General features: G+C 47.5%; 1 protein-coding gene across 1 annotated transcript in view; it reads left to right on the top strand.

Moving 5' to 3' along the window:
• rnf220a (ring finger protein 220a) overlaps positions 1-19,500 on the top strand; it is a 170,854-nt gene that overhangs the window by 145,918 nt on the left and 5,436 nt on the right. The window contains exons 8-13 of the mRNA XM_070436799.1: positions 777-906; positions 8,430-8,613; positions 8,733-8,788; positions 8,915-9,029; positions 15,907-16,015; positions 18,617-18,691. Coding sequence (XP_070292900.1) covers positions 777-906; positions 8,430-8,613; positions 8,733-8,788; positions 8,915-9,029; positions 15,907-16,015; positions 18,617-18,691 — 669 coding nt within the window. The remainder of the gene's footprint in view (positions 1-776; positions 907-8,429; positions 8,614-8,732; positions 8,789-8,914; positions 9,030-15,906; positions 16,016-18,616; positions 18,692-19,500) is intronic.

Here is a 19,500-nt window from a genome sequence, read left to right as displayed (position 1 = left end):
CCACGCTATCTAGTATCTATCAACTCTGCTCCCTCTCTTTCCCCTAGACTTGACACGACATAGACATGACAAAGACTCATAGACACATTGTCTGACAGCCTCTTCTTTTAGTAGTTCACCAAACACTGAACCTGGGCTTCTCCAGTCTTAAAGAAAGATCTTTCCTCTGCTTTCTGCTGGTAATAACATCTTAGTCATATTTTAGTAGCAGTTAGATGTTCAACTGAAGCGTCCAGGGGAAAGAATCATTAGTGTAGGCAAATACTTCTCTCCTGTCGAATGGTCCGCCCACCTCTCTCTCCTGTAGGAAAGTCTTCTTCCTCCTCTGAAACTCTGGTTCCTAAATATAATAGATGGCAAGTGAGGTATCCTGACCAACTCAAAGATTCATGTTCACTCACACTGTAACACGTCATTAGCTCCCAGAACATAATGTATTTATTTATAGTCATGCTTTCTATAACGTTGGTCATGGTTCTGCCCTCGGTCCCTTAGTTTGGTGATGGTTTTTCCAAATTTCACAGATCCATTAGTTGTAGTTCTATCACCTATTGTACCTCATAGCTAGTTTTGTATTAATAACAAATATATAAAAAGTTTTGATAAGCATTTTGGTGATATAGTATACTTGGAATTCAAAGAATTCAGATCGTTTTTGGTTGATCATTTTGATTATGCGAGTAGTTCCAAATTCTGACATAGGAGAACATGTATTTTTCTACTCCAAGCCCTACCCTGTGTCTGGTTCAGTGTTGACAGTGTTTTTGTTCTCTCAGAGGGAGGGTGCGTTTGCTGAGGATGACTCTGCAGACATGGACGGAGAGAACGGGACCCGCTTCGAGGAGTACGAGTGGTGCGGCCAGAAGAGGGTCAGAGCTACCACCCTGCTGGAAGGAGGCTTCAGAGGTACACTACAGTGACACTATACACCTATGGGCCCTGGTCAAAAGTAGTGCACTATTAAGGGAATAGGATGCCATTTGGATCGCAACCCTATTTTTCACACTAAAAAATCAATTGGGCTACTTTGGTTCAAAACATGTCACATTTGAGAATCAATTAAATGTTTAGGGTGACTGAAAGTATAAGAGTCTGGAAACCCAGTGCACCAAATGGCTTCCACCACAGCACTCACTCTAAACGCTCTTCCCCGCTAGTCCCAAGCCCCCTCAGTAACAACAACAGAGTGAGGCAGTGTATCATTGCCTTTTAAAAGGACGTGACTGGGTGCAGAGGCTAACATGCCTACCATGCCCACGATTACAGGGTGGACAGCTCTAGGTTTATATGCCAAATTACACCCTATTCCCTATTTAGTGCATTACCTTTGACCAGGGCCCATAGTGCACTAAATAGGGAGTAGGGTGCCATTTGGGATGTGCCTCTGGCTCCAGCTACAGTGTGAGGGCATGTAGCCCCGGTCCAGGCAGGGGTCAGCCCAGTCCGGCCCTGGCCCCAGCCTCTTTAGGAGAGAAAGGAAAACACATTTAGCTGTGCAATTGACCTGTCTGAACCGGTGAGGAGTGATGTGTGTGTGGAAAGGAAAGGGACCAGTGACCCTTTGGGTTCCCCTCAGCCCAGCGATGCAATTATAGCCATGGACACAAAGCTGCCCGCTAGGGAACACAGACTGATCTCTCTTTCTCTCATATTCTCTCCATTTTTTTATCTTGCTCTTTCCTTCTCTATTGCTCTCACTTTCTTTTTCACATTCTCTCCATCTCTGTCTCCCTCTGAAACATATCTTAGCCCACATCATCAATAGGAAGGGCTAGAATTCAATACATAGTCCATTATCAATAGTCGTTGACAACGAGACGGCATTGGGCTGTTGATTACATTGCTCATTAAATTGTATATATTTTAATTTCTCCCTCTCCAATAGTGACTTTTAAATGTAGATTATCAAGCAACCAGATAGATCTAGTTTAGTGATTTAGAAGCTGTAATACATTGATCCAGCCTAGCCACTGTGCTCACCTACATGATTTGTGAATATTTAGTAGGCCATTGGTCTGTGATCAATTACTAGTGTAGTCCGCTTAATTGGACAAGTGTATGATTTGGTCATAGGTCAGCGTTCATTATTTCATGTCTGACAGACAGGCCTTACTTCATTGCTAGAGAGAGCTGTAAAAATGAATTGGCTACAGGTCCTCGTGGTGTGTCTCTGGAGATCACAGGAAAGTCAAGTCTTCTCTAAGGGCCTCTTTCAACCTTGCAAAGTCGCTAAACCCCCCAAGTCCCCAAATTCGATCCAGAGTAAAACTGCATTACAAAGCCCAATAAGATGTGTGCCTTTTGGTCCCTCTCGCTCTCTCTCGCTCTCTCTCTCTCTCGCCGCAAACCCGTCCAGACAGACAGACATCAACGGCCTACAGATCAGTTTGAATTCTCGACTGAACCTCCTGAGGCCGTCTGTCTGTCTGTCCATTCATCTAATGAGCAGTAGACCCCTTCTGGCGGGCTGTGATAGCCCGACGTCCTGTGATGTGACACAGATAAGGGCTGGTCAAAGTCAGAGGTGCTGGTGATACCACTTGAAAGCGACCCCCTCCCCCCCAGAAGCTCAGAAGGTGGATTTGCCTTGAAAGCTCTGCTGCAGTCGACCATGGTTCAATGGGTCCAGCCAGGCAGAATCCACCATCCATCCAGCCCACGGGGGGGTGGTTGATGCGGAGAGGAGAGACGGAGACAAGGGGCTTCAATTGGATAAGAGGCCTAAGCTATCCTCTGTGAGACACCAGCACCAACACTGACACCTCTCTCCCTTTGAGGGGAGGGAAGAAAGGCAAAGGGAAGCCCTTTAAACAGCACAGAAAAGTCGAAGACAGTCAGAGGGTGGGAGGAAAATCGAACAGGAACACTTTTCTGCTTGAGACGTGTGGGGCCCTGGTCCTCCTGTGTACATGGCTTATGAGGACCTGGGAGACAGCTCTAAAGGCTGCTGTATTGATGAAGAGGGTCAGATCTGATCCCTACAGCCTGATAGTGAAGACCAAGGCTAAGGGGGCCGATCCGGGGAGAGGGGATTTGAGTCCGCTGACTGAAGATGGCACCAGGGATATAAGGCAGCGCTTTCTCCTTTGTAAATGGGCTTCAAAGATGGCAGCCATCTTTGTTTCTTCCATCTCTGTCCCATCATCTCCCCAGACGTGTCCTGTAAATGCCAGTGCGATATGACGGCCTTCGACCAGAGCCGACTGGGGAAGGCTGATAAGGGCTATCAGCGCCATGGCGACCGGGTGTTGTTGGTCAGGCTGTCTCTTATGTTGATTGGCCCCTTGACCCTCCCTCGCTGCTCACAGCTCAGAAACCTAACGTTGTCTCTGACTCTGTTTCCGTGGTAATAGGTGTCACGGTCAGGTCCATGTTACACAGGCAAGAACACATGTATTTTACATGTTCAAGTCAATGAGATGCACAAGATTGGTTATGATAATGAATGTGGTGGATATGTTTAGGTGCACCTGTGTGTGTGCCGGTGTGCAGGGATGTGTGTGTTGGTGTGTCTGTATATCGACCCTGGCTGATCTGCCAGAGAGGTGGGGCGGAGAGGAGGAGGAGGAGCGGAGAGGAGGAGGAGCGGAGAGGATAAATAAATAATGAAATAATGTGACTGAAAGGCAGTTATGGTGGCGCTGACCTTTTCAGGGGAGATTAGATTGCCTGCCAAGACTGGTTAAAGGGAGAGATAGGGGCTGAGCAGCAGGACCAGACCATGCTGGCCAGCCCAACAGCATGGCTGAGTCCCAAACAGCTCCCTGTATAGTGCATTGCTTTTGCACTCTATAGGAAATAGGGTGCCATTTGGGACGCAGCCCGTGACTTAAGACTGCGGTAGTCCTCTCATCGTCCTCTCGTCTGCTCGTGGGACAACAACAGGGTCTGACGCTTAGACTTTAGACACTCCAATTTGGGCTGGATGGTTAGACTGCATGCCACCTGCTTTTATAGCATCCCTTGGTTTTACTTTCTAGCAGTCAACTATCAGTGTGATGGGGATCTTGTTTTCCCAACTTGTCTTTATAGTCCTCTTCCACACTTACCGCTGTGGTGAATGAAGATTGAACTGGATGGAATGCAGCAGTAGTAGTCTGCCCATCTCCGTCAGTTCCAGTTGGGGAGAGTATATTTAAGGGGAATATTTATCCATGTCCCACTGGGTTTAATGCTAATCCCATCTAGTAAAACTGAACTCTGGAAAGTCCTCTTTTTAGGGGCCACTGTGGCCCCAAAACTGTTGGGGGTTGGGGACAGTGAAAGCATCGAGAACCATTCTTTCTTGCCACCACTCAACACCACAGCCTTTTAAAAATCAATGCTGTGCTATCTCTCCCATCCCCTCCCATTTCCTGGCTCCAGCCATGCATCGCTAACTAGCGATGCATCAATACCCTGATCAATTGATTGGATTAACAGTGATTTCTGGTTCCTTTCAACCCTCTGTCACTTTCTCCTCCCCAATGTGCCTGGTCACTGGACGCCATTAGTGGGCGGGACAAAGGGACAGTCTGTTTATTTGTTTTGGCCTCTCCTGTGTGTCACCAGTCATTCACAGTAGATTCATGAAATGCTGGGCATCATTTGCAGTGTATTACCTTTGTGACCGCCCGGCCGCCAGAACTCCCTCCCTCCTTTACAGCAGCCTTAGAGGTATTCCCCAGGTCCAGGTGGTTGACTGTGCTGTGGGAGAGAAAAAAATATTGGATTTGAAAAACACATTTTCAGCCTCAGCGTAGAGACATATGTGAACAATGGCTGTGGTGCAGTGGTGCATCAATATGTCCAGCCTCTTCCCCTCCGAGGAGGCCGGGGGAAGCGCTGTGCTAAGGGACTGGAGCTGCTGCTGGAGAAAAGAGAGGGTGAAACCCATGTCCCTGCCTGCCACCAAGGATAACCCTTTTTACAATTCTCCCATGCTTTTTAGTGATCATATAAAAGAGACCTTTTAAGTTTGATTTGATCCCTCTGGCTGGGTGGAGCATATGTGAACAATGTGTGGTGCACACGTATGTCTGTTCAGCTGCTGGTGGCGGAGACAGTAGTACCAGACAGCTGAGGGGACCAGTGGGCAGCATAGGAGCCTGTCCTATCCAGATATACCACACCACCACCATGCAGGAACCTTGAAGTTATTTAAATAGTATCTGCCCACTGGTCCCCTCAGCTGTCTGGTACTACTGTCTCCGCCACCAGCAGCTGAACAGACATATTTGTGCACCACAGCCATTGTTCACATATGCTCCACCCAGCCACAGGGATCAAATCAAACTTAAAAGGTCCCTTTTAACACTGAACAAAAATATAAATGCCTCCAATTTTGTGTTAGATAATTTGGCAGTACGTCCAACCGGCCTCACAACCGCAGACAACGTGTAACCACGCCAGCCCAGGACCTCCACATCCAGCTTCTACACCTGTGGGATTGTTCTGAGGAGTATTTCTGTCTGTGAGGGGAAAACTCATTCTGATGGGCTGGGCCTGGCTTCCCAGTAGAGACCTACTGGGTCTCTATATGAGAGACCCAGTAGGTCTATATGAACTGTAAAATCTTAAAAATTGGTGCATTTTATATTTTTGTTCAGTATATATGATCACTAAAAAGCATGGGCACATTGTAAAACGGGTTATCCTTGGTGGCAGGCAGGGACATGGTTTTACCCCCTTCTCCAGCAGCAGCTCCAGTCCCTTAGCACAGAGCTTCCTTCAGCCTCCATGGAGAGAGGGGAAGAGGCTGGAGGAAGACTACCTGTCTTCTGGGTCTCTGTAGTAGGTTGGCCTTAGAACCTCTATCCATGTCTCTACCTAGCCTATGTCTTAATATGAGCCCATGCCATTTTTTATCCTTAACATCCGAGTTTGTTTGTACTCCACCACAGCATTGTACCATCTCCTGTCTTGACATGAGTCAGCTATCAGTGTCCAGCCCTAGATGAGTGGGAGAGTCAGCCCCTGACCACTCAATCAGCACCCAGCACTGTGTGTCTCTCAATGGCAGCACAGGCAAGGTGAGAGGCAGGGCCCTAAGTGGAGCTGAAAGGGCCAGTCAGACAGCAGCAGGAGTTTGTCTGGCGAGCCGCTCATCACAGGGTTTATAGAGGTGCCAGTCAGACCTACAGCCAGTCAGTCAGCCCCCATAACCAGATAACCAGCCATTGGCAGCTGACACAGCCCCTCCCTCTTGAAAATAAAGGAGAGCCGCACACTCTAGGAGCTCAGATGCAAAAATGTAATATACGACGTTTTGACAGCCAAGCTGTCTTCATCAGGGTATGATCACAAACGCTGCGGGAGGACTCGTTTATATAGTATCAAAAGACACACAGGTGTCTGTAATCATGGCCAAGAGTGGCCTAATATCATTGGTTAATTCTCAAATATTAAAATGGCATACAAAGAACAGCATACAAAAACAAATGGATAGCATTCGATCATAGATTCATTTTAGACTACACCAGCTTACAAACAATTACAATGGCAAAGCCACAATAATCACAAGAATGGCTCAGATCAAAGTCTACGTATTCTCGCGGGGCAGAAATCTCAGAGACCAATTGGTACACTCTGATTTACCACCCCAAGATATTCCTGAACAACGTCTATTTGCGCCCCTACTGGATGGAAATTACAAGTGTAATGGCTGTGCTCAATGCAATAGCACTTATAAATGCAGATCCTTCAAACACCCACAAACAGGGAAATCGATCCCAATCAAAGCTGTTATCACGTGCTCCACTAAGGCAGTTATTTATCTGATAACTTGTCCTTGTGGTAAAAATTATGTGGGTAAAACAAAGCGCGAATTAAAAGTACGTATCTCAGAGCATCGTAGCACCATTGGGTGCAAAAACTTGACTTGCGGCCCACTTTTTGGAAGCAAACCACTCGATTTCGTCTCTGCGTTATATTGGCATCGAACATGTCACCCTCCCTAGGAGAGGGGGTGACCTTGATAATTTATTGTTAAAACGAGAGGCTGCCTGGATCTTTAACTTAAAGACCCTTGCTCCCTTTGGTCTCAACGTGGACTTTGATCTGAGCCATTCTTGTGATTATTGTGGCTTTGCCATTGTAATTGTTTGTAAGTTGGTGTAGTATAAAATGAATCTATGATCGTATCCTATCCATTTGTTTTTTGTATGCTATTCTTGGTATGCCATTTTAATATTTGAGAATTAACCAATGATATTAGGCCACTCTTGGCCATGATTACAGACACCTGTGTGTCTTTTGACACTATATAAACGAGTCCTCCCGCAGTGTTTGTGATTATACCCTGATGAAGACAGCTTAGCTGTCGAAACGTTGGATATTACATTTTTGCATCTGAGCTCCTAGAGTGCGGCTCTCCTTTATTTTCAAGTTTTCTACTCCGCTAGTCAGCACCTCGCCTAAATAGGTGTGCGTTTCTTTTTCTTCTAGACAGCCCCTCCCTCTGTCTGCCGCTGACAGCCTCACCTGGCCAACAATACTTCACAGGAAAGGAGGGAGAGATGGCAGCATCTCAACATGTCCATTTCAATCAATGTGCTTGACCAGCAGGTTTAATAGACTAACTCAGATCTTTGTTACCCTGCTGGTCTACATGTTTAGAGAGAGGGATAGGCAGACCGGGTCTTAGAGGAAAGGCTACTGTTTGTTGGAGGCCTGGTTTGCAATGTCATCCCACTTGAAATGACAGAAATGAATGTTTCAGAGGTTGTGTAGTATACCAGCCATACTCAACTGGTGGTAAGCATCCGGACCCAGAACGGGCTCCTGTGTAGTTCAGTTGGTAGAGCATGGCACTTGCAACGCCAGTGTTGTGGGTTCGATTCCCACGGGGGACGAGTACAGATGAAAGTGTATGCACTCACTACGGGGGTGTTAAATGCTGATAAACTAGATGTACTCCACCAGCTCTGTCACTACTGTAAGTCACTCTGGATAACCTATCAGAAATGCCCAGTTTATCAACTAGTAGCCTATCTAGCTATCTAAATCTTGTGGTTATCATGGTCAGATTACGTGCCCATGGGCCTTGATCCCCCGGGGGCCCCATTGATTTTGTTGAGTCACTTCGGGTATCATATGAACTCACATAAGACATGGGAAAATGTGTAGATTTGAAGGAAATTACCTTTAAAACTGCAAAATGTTCTCTCCACCAACAAGAGGGGTGTGAACAGTTTGAACAGTGGGGTCCCATGGGTTGCGAGGTGGAGGTTTGTTACTACGCCGATAAATGACATCCATCCAGACCTTTGCCACCTAGGACATTTCTGGATCTTCCCAAATAGTAGTTGAGTACCCCTGGTATGTACAGTATTTACACACATGGTTATTTTCCTCCTCAACATTGACAAAGGTTGCATGGTCTGAAAGAGCCTAGACACTGACGCCCACCTCTGACCCCCCTCCTCTCTCGCCTCCCTCCATCTCCTCAGGAACAGGCTTTGCCATGTGCAGCACGAAGGAGAACCACGACAGCGACGCCGACCTGGACGTGGATGGAGACGACACGCTAGAGTACGGCAAGGCCCAGTACACAGAGGCAGACATCATTCCCTGCTCCGGAGAGGACCAAGGAGAAGCCAAAGAACGGGAGGCCCTGCGCGGGGCGGTGTTGAAGTAGGTTCTCACTCCTACTCTACTGTACGCTAGTAAACTCTACTCTATCGTCACCTTCTGCTTTGTGGCGTTGTGCTCCTTCTCAACACATAGCATTGTGTTTCTTTCTGCTCTTCCAGTGGCGGAATGCCATCCAACAGAATAACGCCAGAGTTCTCCAAATGGGCCAGTGATGGTGAGTTGAGGCTTGAAACAAGATGTCATCCTCTGTATTTATGGTTACCTTATTGACATTTTTCGACCGTATTGATGAATGTTGACGTCGGTGCTAATATCTCCCCGTCTTTCTCTCTCTCTGCAGAGATGCCCTCTACGAGCAACGGGGAGAGCAGCAAGCAGCAGCCGCCTCAGGAGCCCAACGCCGCCTGCTCATCCTCCAACGTGCCCCGGACCTGTAAAAACAGCGAAATAGAGAAGTAAGAATCATACCCTCTCTTCTCAGCCCCTTAACCCCCCCCCCCACACACACACACACACCTGCCATGCTGAAATCCAACCACTGCCTCCCCCAGCCCTCTCATATCACGTTTCTATTACTCTCAGATGAGTTTCTTTCCTTCCTACGCCTGGCCTGTTATGTCATAAATGATGCATTTTGTGTGGTCATTTTTTTCCTCCTGTGGTGAATCTAGCGAAGTCTCACTTCATCCCCTGGTCTGATCATAGGACAGTCCCACCGTATTGATCCCGCTCTGTAGCTGTGTGCTCCATCTGGGCCAGACACACAGCACCACGCAGGAATCCTAATATCCTGTCTCTTATACACATCTAGATGTGTATAAGAGACAGCAGGAATCCTAATATCACCCCACACACTACCTCCCCCTTTTGCTACCTAGCCGGCTACCTCCCCAATTCATTACAACCTAATCATGTGGAATTGTTTGCCTAGCTGCTGCTCTACCATCCTCCAGGAGTGTTCACTTAGTGGAAGGTGGTGCACACATACACACACACACACACTGGGCCTGGGGAGAAGTAGCAGGCTGGCAGACCTCCTAGTGTAGTAGAAACACCGTCTCCCCTGCCTCCCTACCAAGCACCAGATAAATGTGAATAATATGTGCATGGTAAAGGGCAGCCTCTCTAATTCCCTCATCTCCGTGTCCTCATCCATATTCCCCGACAAGCGGTGCCCGGAAGCATGGCCAGCCCCTCTGAATGGGTAATTGGGGTCAGAGTAGCACAGCTAGTGGAGAGAGGGAGGGGGACTTTTGTTGATTGCTTGCTTCTGCATGTCTGGCATATTCCTCCTCTTGCTCTCCATTTTGGCTCAGTTGCTTCAGTTTCCCCCACCCCTATCTTAAATGTGGCCACGGGTCGGAAACTGCCTTCTATCACAATCTCTCTGTCTCTTCTTTCTCACTCCTTCCTCTCATCTCATTTGACTGTTTCCTTTCCTCAGTGTCCATTTCCCCAGCACTGCTCACTCTGACTGAGATAAATGTATGTTTTGGTTCCAACAAAGCAGCCAAACTGCTCCATTTCCTATTCTCCCTCAGCCGCCATCATCATCGACTTCCTGTGAAGGGCGTAGTAGTAGTACCATCGTAGCAAGTGTTTTATAAATCCACACACACGATTACTTCCTGTTAACACCCGTAGCCGCACACACACACGTCTCCACTGACTGTGTCCTCTTGGCAGGGCTGCCCTGCCTGTCTGCCTCCCCGGCAGGCTAAATGCTTCATTGCTCAGTTATCGGAGAAGAGTTGCTCTGGCCACATATTAAATATCAGCCTGCTGTTGGAGAACTGAACTGGTGCATAATCAGAGCAGCTTGAGATGCATTGATCTCGATTGCGTCCCAAATGGCACCACCTTATTCCATACATAGTGCACTGCTTTTGACCAGGGCCCATAGAAAAGTACTGCACCATGAAGGGAATAAGGTCCCATTTGGGACGTAGACCTGATCTGGGCTCATCGGTGCACTGTGATCACGTATCTGGTCCGATCTCTCCCTCCCTCTCCCCTGGTTGAAGGTGTGTGTACCCAGGATAAATGTGTGTGTGTGCAGAGTGGGGGGATGAATTCATCAGTACATGCTCTGTGGCAGCGTCATTATGATCTGTCTGTGTGGCAGACAGACCGACCGAGAGATGTAAACACAGTGACTGTCTGTGGGATAGGGAGGGAAAGCCTTGTGTCCATCAGGAAAACAGTGTAGGGGTTTAGGCAAAAGGGAGTGTGTAGGAATAGTGAGTTTGCGGTGTGTAGATGTCTGTCCGTGTCAGCTTGAAGCTAGACGGGGGATTGTTCCCTAAGTGGTGAGGCCAGAAGCATGACAGCTTAGGAGATTGATTCATCGCTGTAACTATGTTCAAACTCTCTGCCTCCCCTCTCGTACACACGCACACGCTCGCCCTCAGAGACACCCAGACACACACTCGCCAAAGAGAGAGAATACTGCTCTGCCATTATATGAAGGAGTAGGGGTATTAGGCGTGTTAGGCGAACTGGGCATAGATCACTCCTGCTGGTTGTCAGACAGAAGGAAGAGTAGGCCTTAGCCATGAGAAGGGCCTCCTGCCTGCCCCCTGAATCAGCTTTATTAGCTTAGCTATCGGCTGCTCTGCTCCAGACGTGACACACCTGTTTATTTAATATCATATTTCCATCAGGCAGAGAGAGGGAGAGGTTTACCAACCAGTCTGCTTTGGAGCACTGACTTTGCGTCTTAAATGGCACCCTATTCCCTGTATAGTGCACTACTTTTGATTGTGCCCTATGGGGGAAAGAAAGTCAAACGTAGTGCACTATGTAGGGAATAGGGTGCCATTCAGGATGTATCTACAGACAGTCACAGTAACTCTCCAGCTGAACCTATATTTCTGACAGATATTTAGCGTTTTTCTCCCTGCCTGCCGTTGTTTTCTGCTAGGCCTTATTTGATCAGGTTCCACAGGATGTTGGGAGGGTATTGTATTATACGGCGGGAGATGTCATTTGTCAAAAACAGAAAGAAGGGTTCTTCCGGGAATAATAGTTTAACAGTCCCTCCTTACTGTCTGTTGGCTCATTGGGAGGAACAAGCCTGTTTGATTATTTTTACTATTGTCATAGACAAGACAAGAAAGAAATAATAATAATAAGTACATGAGTTGACGTCATTCATTCCTCAACAGTACAATGTTGCTTGTATGTTGTTACATTCTGACTTCTGTGCCAAAATCTAGAAAACAAATGGGCATGCAGGGTTTTATGGGCAATTTCCTGATGGAAAAGAGACTTAATGTGAGAATCCTTTTAAAGAGTCCAAATAAGGGATTGAATGATTTCAGAGGAACAACTTTACTGTTTGCAAAATGCGTATGGCTTTTCTCAGCCCTCGATCCCAGATGAAAATGAGATATGTCTCCTTTCGTTACGTTGATTCGGTGTGTGCGCTCGTGCGTTTTGCGGTAGTGAAATCTCTGATCTCATCGCAGATGGGTAATGATCTCTTGGCATCGGGGTCTCCAGCCCCACTCGTTCCCAAACAAGATAAATGAGCTCTCCAATGCCGCCAATGTGATTGCTGCAAAATTTCATGCTCAACTTGAAACAATGGCAGAGATTTCCATGTAGCTCCGCAAATAATTGAATCTGTCCTCAATTTATATGTGATGACTCTACCCAACCCCCTCCGTCCTCCTCTGCCTCTCCCCCTTCGGACCCTGTGAGAGAGAGGAGCCCTCCCCCTATAGCCATCGAAGACCATCCTCACATACATATGGCTGGAGCTGAAGAAATCAGTTGGGACTTTTATTTCTGGTGTCAGTTTAGTTAAGGCCTTAGTTAACCAAGCTGAGGCAGCCATGGACTGTAAGTCTCCCGAGTGGCACAGCGGTCTAAGGCACTTAGGGTTTGATCCCGGGCTGTATCACAACTGGCCATGATCGGGTGTCCCATAGGGCGGCGCACAATTGGCCCAGCATTGTCCGGGTTCGGGGGGGGGCTTTACAAGTAGGCAGTCATTGTAAATAAGAATTTGTTCTTAACTGACTTGCCTAGTTAAATAAAGGTTACATTAAAAAAGAAAAAGAGATGTCCCACTCTCCATAGATATCCTTTACATTTTTGTTGGAATGTGTGGGTTTTGTTAACTAGACCTATGTTCTGACTTGATCTTAGTCTTCAACAGTATTCACGTTTTTATATGTAAATCTACATTTGAGTTTCCGAGGGTTTGTAAATTCAACGTCCATTTTTGCATAGGCCTATCACACAAAGATGTTGTATGTACAGATGACAGAATTACATGGGTGAATGGGGAAGGAGCTGGACGTGGATTAATCCCCATTGTAAAAGGCTTTCAGTCCCCTGGGTCTCTCCTCTTCCCTTTCGCCCGTATCTAACTGTAATTACACCAGCCAGTAGTGTGCTCAGGAGGCCACCACTGGCCCTCCTTGCCTGCCTCTCTCCCTGCCTGAGAGATGAAAGGCTGGGATATAGGTGGACGCTAGATGAAGATAACGGGCTGATGGAGATGGATTGCAGGGGGGCAGAGGCCCGGGGAGGGGGGGGGTGCAGGGAACCTAGCAAGGCCGGCTAATCAAATGAGAAATGGGCGCGAGGCACAGCCTCTCGCACACATTCAGACTGAACAAAGAACACTTAACGGGGAAGAAGGACGAGCTCCCTCTCTCTCTCTTTCTCTATTTCTTTCTCTCTCGCTTTCCATTCTGTAGTGGTCAGAGGGGAGGATCACCGCTGAGATGACATACACTGAGTGTACAAAACTCTTTCCATGACATAGACTGACCAGTTGAATGTGCAAGACATAAAGACTTATGTCAAGTGCACCGGTTTGTGTCAGGAACTGCAATGCTGCTGGGTTTTTCACGCTCAACAGTTTCCCGTGTGTATCAAGAATGGTCCACCACTCGAAGGACATCCAGCCAACTTGACACAACTGTGGGAAGCATCGGCCAGCATCCCTGTGGAATGCTTTCGACACCTTGTAGAATCCATGCCCCAACGAATTGAGGCTGTTCCGAGGACAAAAGGGGTGGGGGTGCAACTCAATATTAGTAAGCTGTTCTCCTGCTCCATCTTCCCCTTCTGTTGCTTCAGGGATTGTGTTCAGTAGGGAGAACTTCTGAAACGGTGCCCTTCTGAACACAAGCCCAGGTAGTCCTCCAAAGACCTGTAGTGTCCCAGCTACACAGAGCTGGTGTAGCAGCCAGGGACCTCTTGCATGATGTAGTATTTCAGGTTAGATTGTAAGTCTTATAAGGTTTTATCTGTACTCAAGGCTACTACAGCTTCAGTGCCCCACAGAGTCCCACTGTGGTCAGAAACCTAGCCCAGGCCTGATTCACGGCCATGTTTTATGGCCACAATGTTTACTTTACTTGTATTTCCCTTAGCATAACGTATAGCCAATAACTCATCTTATAAATAATTTCAAGTTTAGCACAGGTTGTTTGGTATATTATAAGCCACTATCATAACATGGATTTTTCAGGTGTAGCGTTACAAATGATAGTAGTTTGGAGTCTAAGAAAAAGTTTAGCGAAACGTGAACTGCGTAGACCATCTTCCTTTACCAGTCAAGCTAAATTGTAATAATTTATACACAGGCTTATGCCCAGTAAAGACACGGTTACCTATCCATGAAGACAATAGAATGAGGTAGAGCTGTAACGTGACAATGACAGGGAGTCATTATGTCAAGGTATGCTGAAAGTGGTATATAGATAGTACTAATAATTGCTATGATCCAGTTTAGTAATGCAGTGCATGCCTGATGTCCAGCCAGCCTGCCTGTCTGTGGTTGGGTTGGGGTTTGGTTGGGGTTGGCCCCCCTGATACAGTCATCAAATGGTTGATTACTTTCAGCCCGGTGAGGTAATCCAGTCCCCTCTGCCTAGTGTGTAGTAAACCAGGGGCACACACACTCCGGTTCACCATCCATCTCCAACGGCTCAGCCCTCCACATAAAAAAAGATTAAAACCCCCTTTTATTGCACGAGGGAATTAAATAACTTTTAGAATGTGGTTTCTTATAAATCACTGGCTAAATGAATATTCATTGTCAACCCGCCTCGTGTCTGAGAAAGAGAAGGGCTGGTCTTTATAGGGAAAAGTTTTACTCCGTGCGGCCCAATGACAGTGTTGGTTGAGTGAACCACCGCAGGGATTTATGAAGCTGTTAAAAGGGAAAACAGCAGGCTACGGAGGACAGCGCTTCTGGGGCTGCTTTATAAGCAGGCACGCTAATCAAGACTAAATGCCTTTTTACAAGCTCCTCACTAATAAGAGGAGATTTTAAAGCTTTATTGCCATGGTGTCACAGGACAGGAGACAATGACTGGCCTCTCCTTTCTGTGGCCAAGGTCTCTGTCCAGTCAAACGAGTTTCAAGTTGACTTGAGTCACAATCAGCTGCATTTAATTGGACTAACACGAGACAAAGGAACATTCAAGGTCTTGAAGTCATATTCGGCTTAACTCAAATGATGCAACCTTCCGTTAAGAAAACATGACATTGGTGTGAGTATCTCTATATGAAAAGACAAAAACAGTGCTTTATTCAATGTAGCTATCACCCTAGGTAAGTAGCCTGTCTATCTCTTCTCCTGTACTGTGTATGTGGTCCTCAGAGCCCTCACTCCTCATTGAACAACCACACAAGGCCGGTAGTATAATAAATGAAGCCATTGGTAGCCGAGGCAATGGGCCCTCCGACCGACCACTAATCGGAGTGGGGGAGCGCTCTGCCTCCCGCTGAGAGCTGGTCCAATAGTAAATCAATATTGTAGATCAGCGCTCCATCTGGCTGGAAAATAAGCGGATCACCATAAACATCTGGCCAGCGCCGCGTCCCGGGCAATCACTGACGGCCATATTGACTTAGTTATTGCTCGTTCATATGCTGCAGGACAGTTTTAAATGTACATTCTCCAGGCAGGGGCATTAATCAGGGGATATTTAGTGGAGGGCCTGAGAGGTGAGGGAGCTGTAAATCCTGGGTCAGTCAGTGTAGGGATAGGACCTGGGAGGATACAGACAGATAGACAGCTGTTGAATAGGGACGTGTCATGCACAGTATAAAGACAGCTCGGTGTCCTGACAAGCAAGGACTGAATGAAAAACTTGACCAGGAACAATCTCAAATCAATCAGATACTGGGACTGAGGTAGAAGATTAAGAATGAACGCATAAAATGGCCACCAAATACCTTGGCCTCTTCATCCCTGCAGTGCTGCTTCCGAAGAGTTAAAACAAGAGATTCAATTATGTAATTGTACTGATCCTTTCTCTTTGAGTGTCACTGTGACCCAACCCCAGCTTTTCTTCTTTACAGGATCACAGAGGGCTCGACAGCCACCACGTTCGAAGCACTAAAGGCTCGTATCCGGGAGCTGGAGAAACAGATCCTCCGAGGGGACAGATATAAGTGTCTCATCTGCATGGTAAGGAACCACTACACTCCTTTCTTCTCTGGCCTTCCATGTGCTTTTCTCTCTGTCTCTATGCATGTCTACCATAACAGAGTTTTTGAACCCAAGCAACCCACCCATCCACTAGTATACCAACTCTTGGGTTGCCTCCCAAATGGTACCCTATTCCCTTTATAGAGCGCTACTTTTTTTTAAACTTAAGTATATTTTTTTACTCCCTTTTTTTCTCCCATTTTCGTGGTATGCATTTGGTAGTTAGTCTTATCTCATCACTGCAACTCCCGTACGGACTCGGGAGAGGCGAAGGCCGAGAGCCGTGCGTCCTCCGAAACATAATCCAGCCAAGCCGCGCTGCTTATTGACACAATGCCCATTTAACCCGGAAGCCAGCCGCACCAATGTGTCGGAGGAAACACCATACACCTGGTGACCGTGTCAGCGTCCACTGTGCCCGGCCCGCCACAGGAGTCACTAGTGCGCGATGAGACAAGGACATCCCTGCCGGCCAAACCCTCCCCTAACCCGGACGACGCTGGGCCAATTGTGCGCCGCCCCATAGGTCTCCCGGTCGCGGCCGGCTGCTACAGAGCCTGGACTCGAACCCAGAATCTCTAGTGGCCTTAGACCACTGCGCCACTCGGGAGGCCTGCAATAGAGCGCTACTTTTTGGTCAAAAGTAGTGCACTATATAGGGACTAGTGTGCCATTAGGGATGCAGCGTTGTGGTGTGCAGGCAGAGGCTTTGTGTTGACGTTCACTGTCTGGTGGTTGAAGTGATTCCTGCATGGCCTGAAAGTCAGCCCTCCTCCCTCCCTGCCCCCTGATGTGTGTGTCAGAGAGATTCTGTTGCACCAACTGTCGTATAACTTTGGAGCCCCAGTTGGAACCAGCCCATGGAATTGGCCAATTACCACCCTGCAGCTTTGAGGAGTTTCTCTGACCATTTCAACTGATGGTTCTTTATCATTTTTTGGGGGGGGGGGGGGGGGGGGGGGGGGTCAATAAGTTAACTCCTGTCTTATAGTTATTGATGTCACCTTGGTGATTGACATCCATCAATGCATCCACTTCCTTGAGAGTTGATTATCTGTCATGTCCCTAATGACTGGCTCAGCTGTTCTGGTCTGAGAGAGAATCAGACAACATGGATGAACAACATCTCACACCTGACCAATCAGAATCCTTTCAGAGGTGTTCTGAGAGTGTTGTGGTGGTACTTAGACCCCACCCACCCTGCCATCCTCTCACCCTGCCGAATGAGTGAAGATGCCAGATGCCTTGGCAACCCCTGGCCCCGGCCCACGACTCTGTGAAAAGCAAGCAATTACTGACGCCTGCCCCTCCTAAAGGTTGTCTCAGCCCCGGGGTGACAGACAGGAGAGGAGAATGGATGCATATTGATAACTCCTGCCCTCCGGTGACCATCGTAAAGCTCATTTGTCATTACTGTCGTCTCCTCCCGTCACAAATCTCACTCAGCCAGGCTGAGGAGTGAAGAAGCTCTTCACACCTGTTTGTTGACTGGGTTTTGTTCTCATTTTTTAGAAGGGTGAGGAAATAATCTATGCAATGACCTGAACTTCTAACCCACCAACAAAGTTGGTCAGGAGTTATATTTGACTGCTTACACCTCATCACTCATTTTGAAACACAAAATGGCATGGGCTTGTTAGGCAGTAGAGTTGAGGATCTTTCTCTACAAGCTCGTCAAGGAGTTTGTTTGTAGTCTGTGTTATCTGAACACTTGTTAAGGCATCATACAGGCAGACCACCTCAGCAGGGTCCTTGTCAGTGAATCTCTACCACCTCCTACTGTTGCTTTATGGAACTGGACACTAGATGGATGCATTGGATTTCACATCATCTTCACATTCAGTGTTCCCTGTTCTGTTTCAGTACATTTCATAGAAAGAACGTATTCTGGCCTGTAAAATGATCTATAGCTTATTTTGACCAGAGCCTGCCACAAGTCTCAAACACATCACAAGATCTGCAACAGAAACTCTTATAGGCCTCTCTCTCCAGTGCCGCCTGATGTTGTGTGTGTGAGTGCATGTGTCGGTGTCCGTCCAGTCCAGTCCGTCCGTACCCGTTTCTTTCTATGCTTTGTAGTCCGCCACATTCTAGTGCTCAGCAGTGCCCCCTCTGTACTTCCCTACAGAGGAAGAGATTCCAAACAGACAGGGCTGAAGACAAGAATCTGGGCCAATGGGGGCGGGCCCTCGCGGTAACAGCGCCAAATGAGAGGCGGGTTGCTGAGAGCTCAAAGCCCCTCCCCCCGCTGAGCATTTACTGTTTGTATAGAGGCTACGTTATGGGCTGCAGCGGCGGCGGGATTAAACGGCTGCTCCCGCTCCGGAGGGTAAGGCTCTCTGTGCTCATCCACCCTCCTTCCCTCTGCCCGTCTGCTCTCTGGGCTGGCCGCCTCCCTCCTCCCTGCCTGTGCTTCTAGCTGTGCTGCCTGGTGCTTTGGTTTGGTGCCGTCGTTCGTCAAGACTTGTCCAGTGTTGTGCCGTGTGTGCCTGCAACCGTGCGTTTGTGTCCATTTGTGTCAGTCCACACAGTTCCCCTTTAAACTGTTATGCTAATGTTCTGTCTCCCCCCTTGTGGCAGGACTCGTACACGATGCCCCTCACCTCCATCCAGTGCTGGCACGTCCACTGTGAGGAATGCTGGCTCAGGACTCTGGTGAGAACTCAACACCAATCCACCCAGCCTCCACAACACATCACAACACTGCTGTTGCATGGCAACACTACTTCATCACATTACAGACACTGATTATAGAACAGTTTCATAGTGAGTGAACTTCCCACTTCTCTCTCTCTCTCACTCTCTCACTCACTCACTCACTCACAACCCTGAAGCAAAGAGGTCTACTCTAACCTCTGAATTATACCCTCTTAGGTGTAAACACACAAACTTAACACACACCCACACTCTTGAGCTATGTTTGTTTTGTTATTCCTTTTTTGTAATTTGGTCGTTGGTCAGTGATTAGCCAGTGGAAGCTTTGGATAATGAAGTAAATTATTTACATCATTTTGTCGCATCTGACCACAAGGGTGTAAGTACCTCTTCTCCTCTCTTTACAAACACAGTAGTGAGTCCCACCTAACTCATTAACCCCTTATTGTACAGTACAGTAGGCCCAACCAGGCAGCAAAACCTCCAGGATCTCTGCTGTATGTTTTGGAGAAGATTTGTTGTCACTAAGGCACTCCCTCATCCTCTTCTCCTATTTTTTGCAGCTTGTTCCTAATGTGGGCATTCAAATGTTGCCCGAAGACAGCAATACAAGCGTTGTGCTTCAGGGCTCCCCTCATCTTGATCAAAGTAAATGCGTGTAACCATCAGACCATTTTTATGAGTTTAATAGAGCACGGCAGCTGGCCACACCGTACACCAGGCTCATTAAGATCAGATAACTCTTTTATTTTATATGAAGAACAGGAAGAAAGGACCTGCTGGAACCTGGTTGCCAGGGTGCGGGGGGG

Source organism: Salvelinus sp. IW2-2015, linkage group LG32 (assembly GCF_002910315.2).
Source record: "Salvelinus sp. IW2-2015 linkage group LG32, ASM291031v2, whole genome shotgun sequence".
Classification (NCBI taxonomy): Eukaryota; Metazoa; Chordata; class Actinopteri; order Salmoniformes; family Salmonidae; genus Salvelinus; species Salvelinus sp. IW2-2015.
Note: the sequence above shows the minus strand (reverse complement) of the source record. Positions and strands in the feature narration are given on the sequence as shown.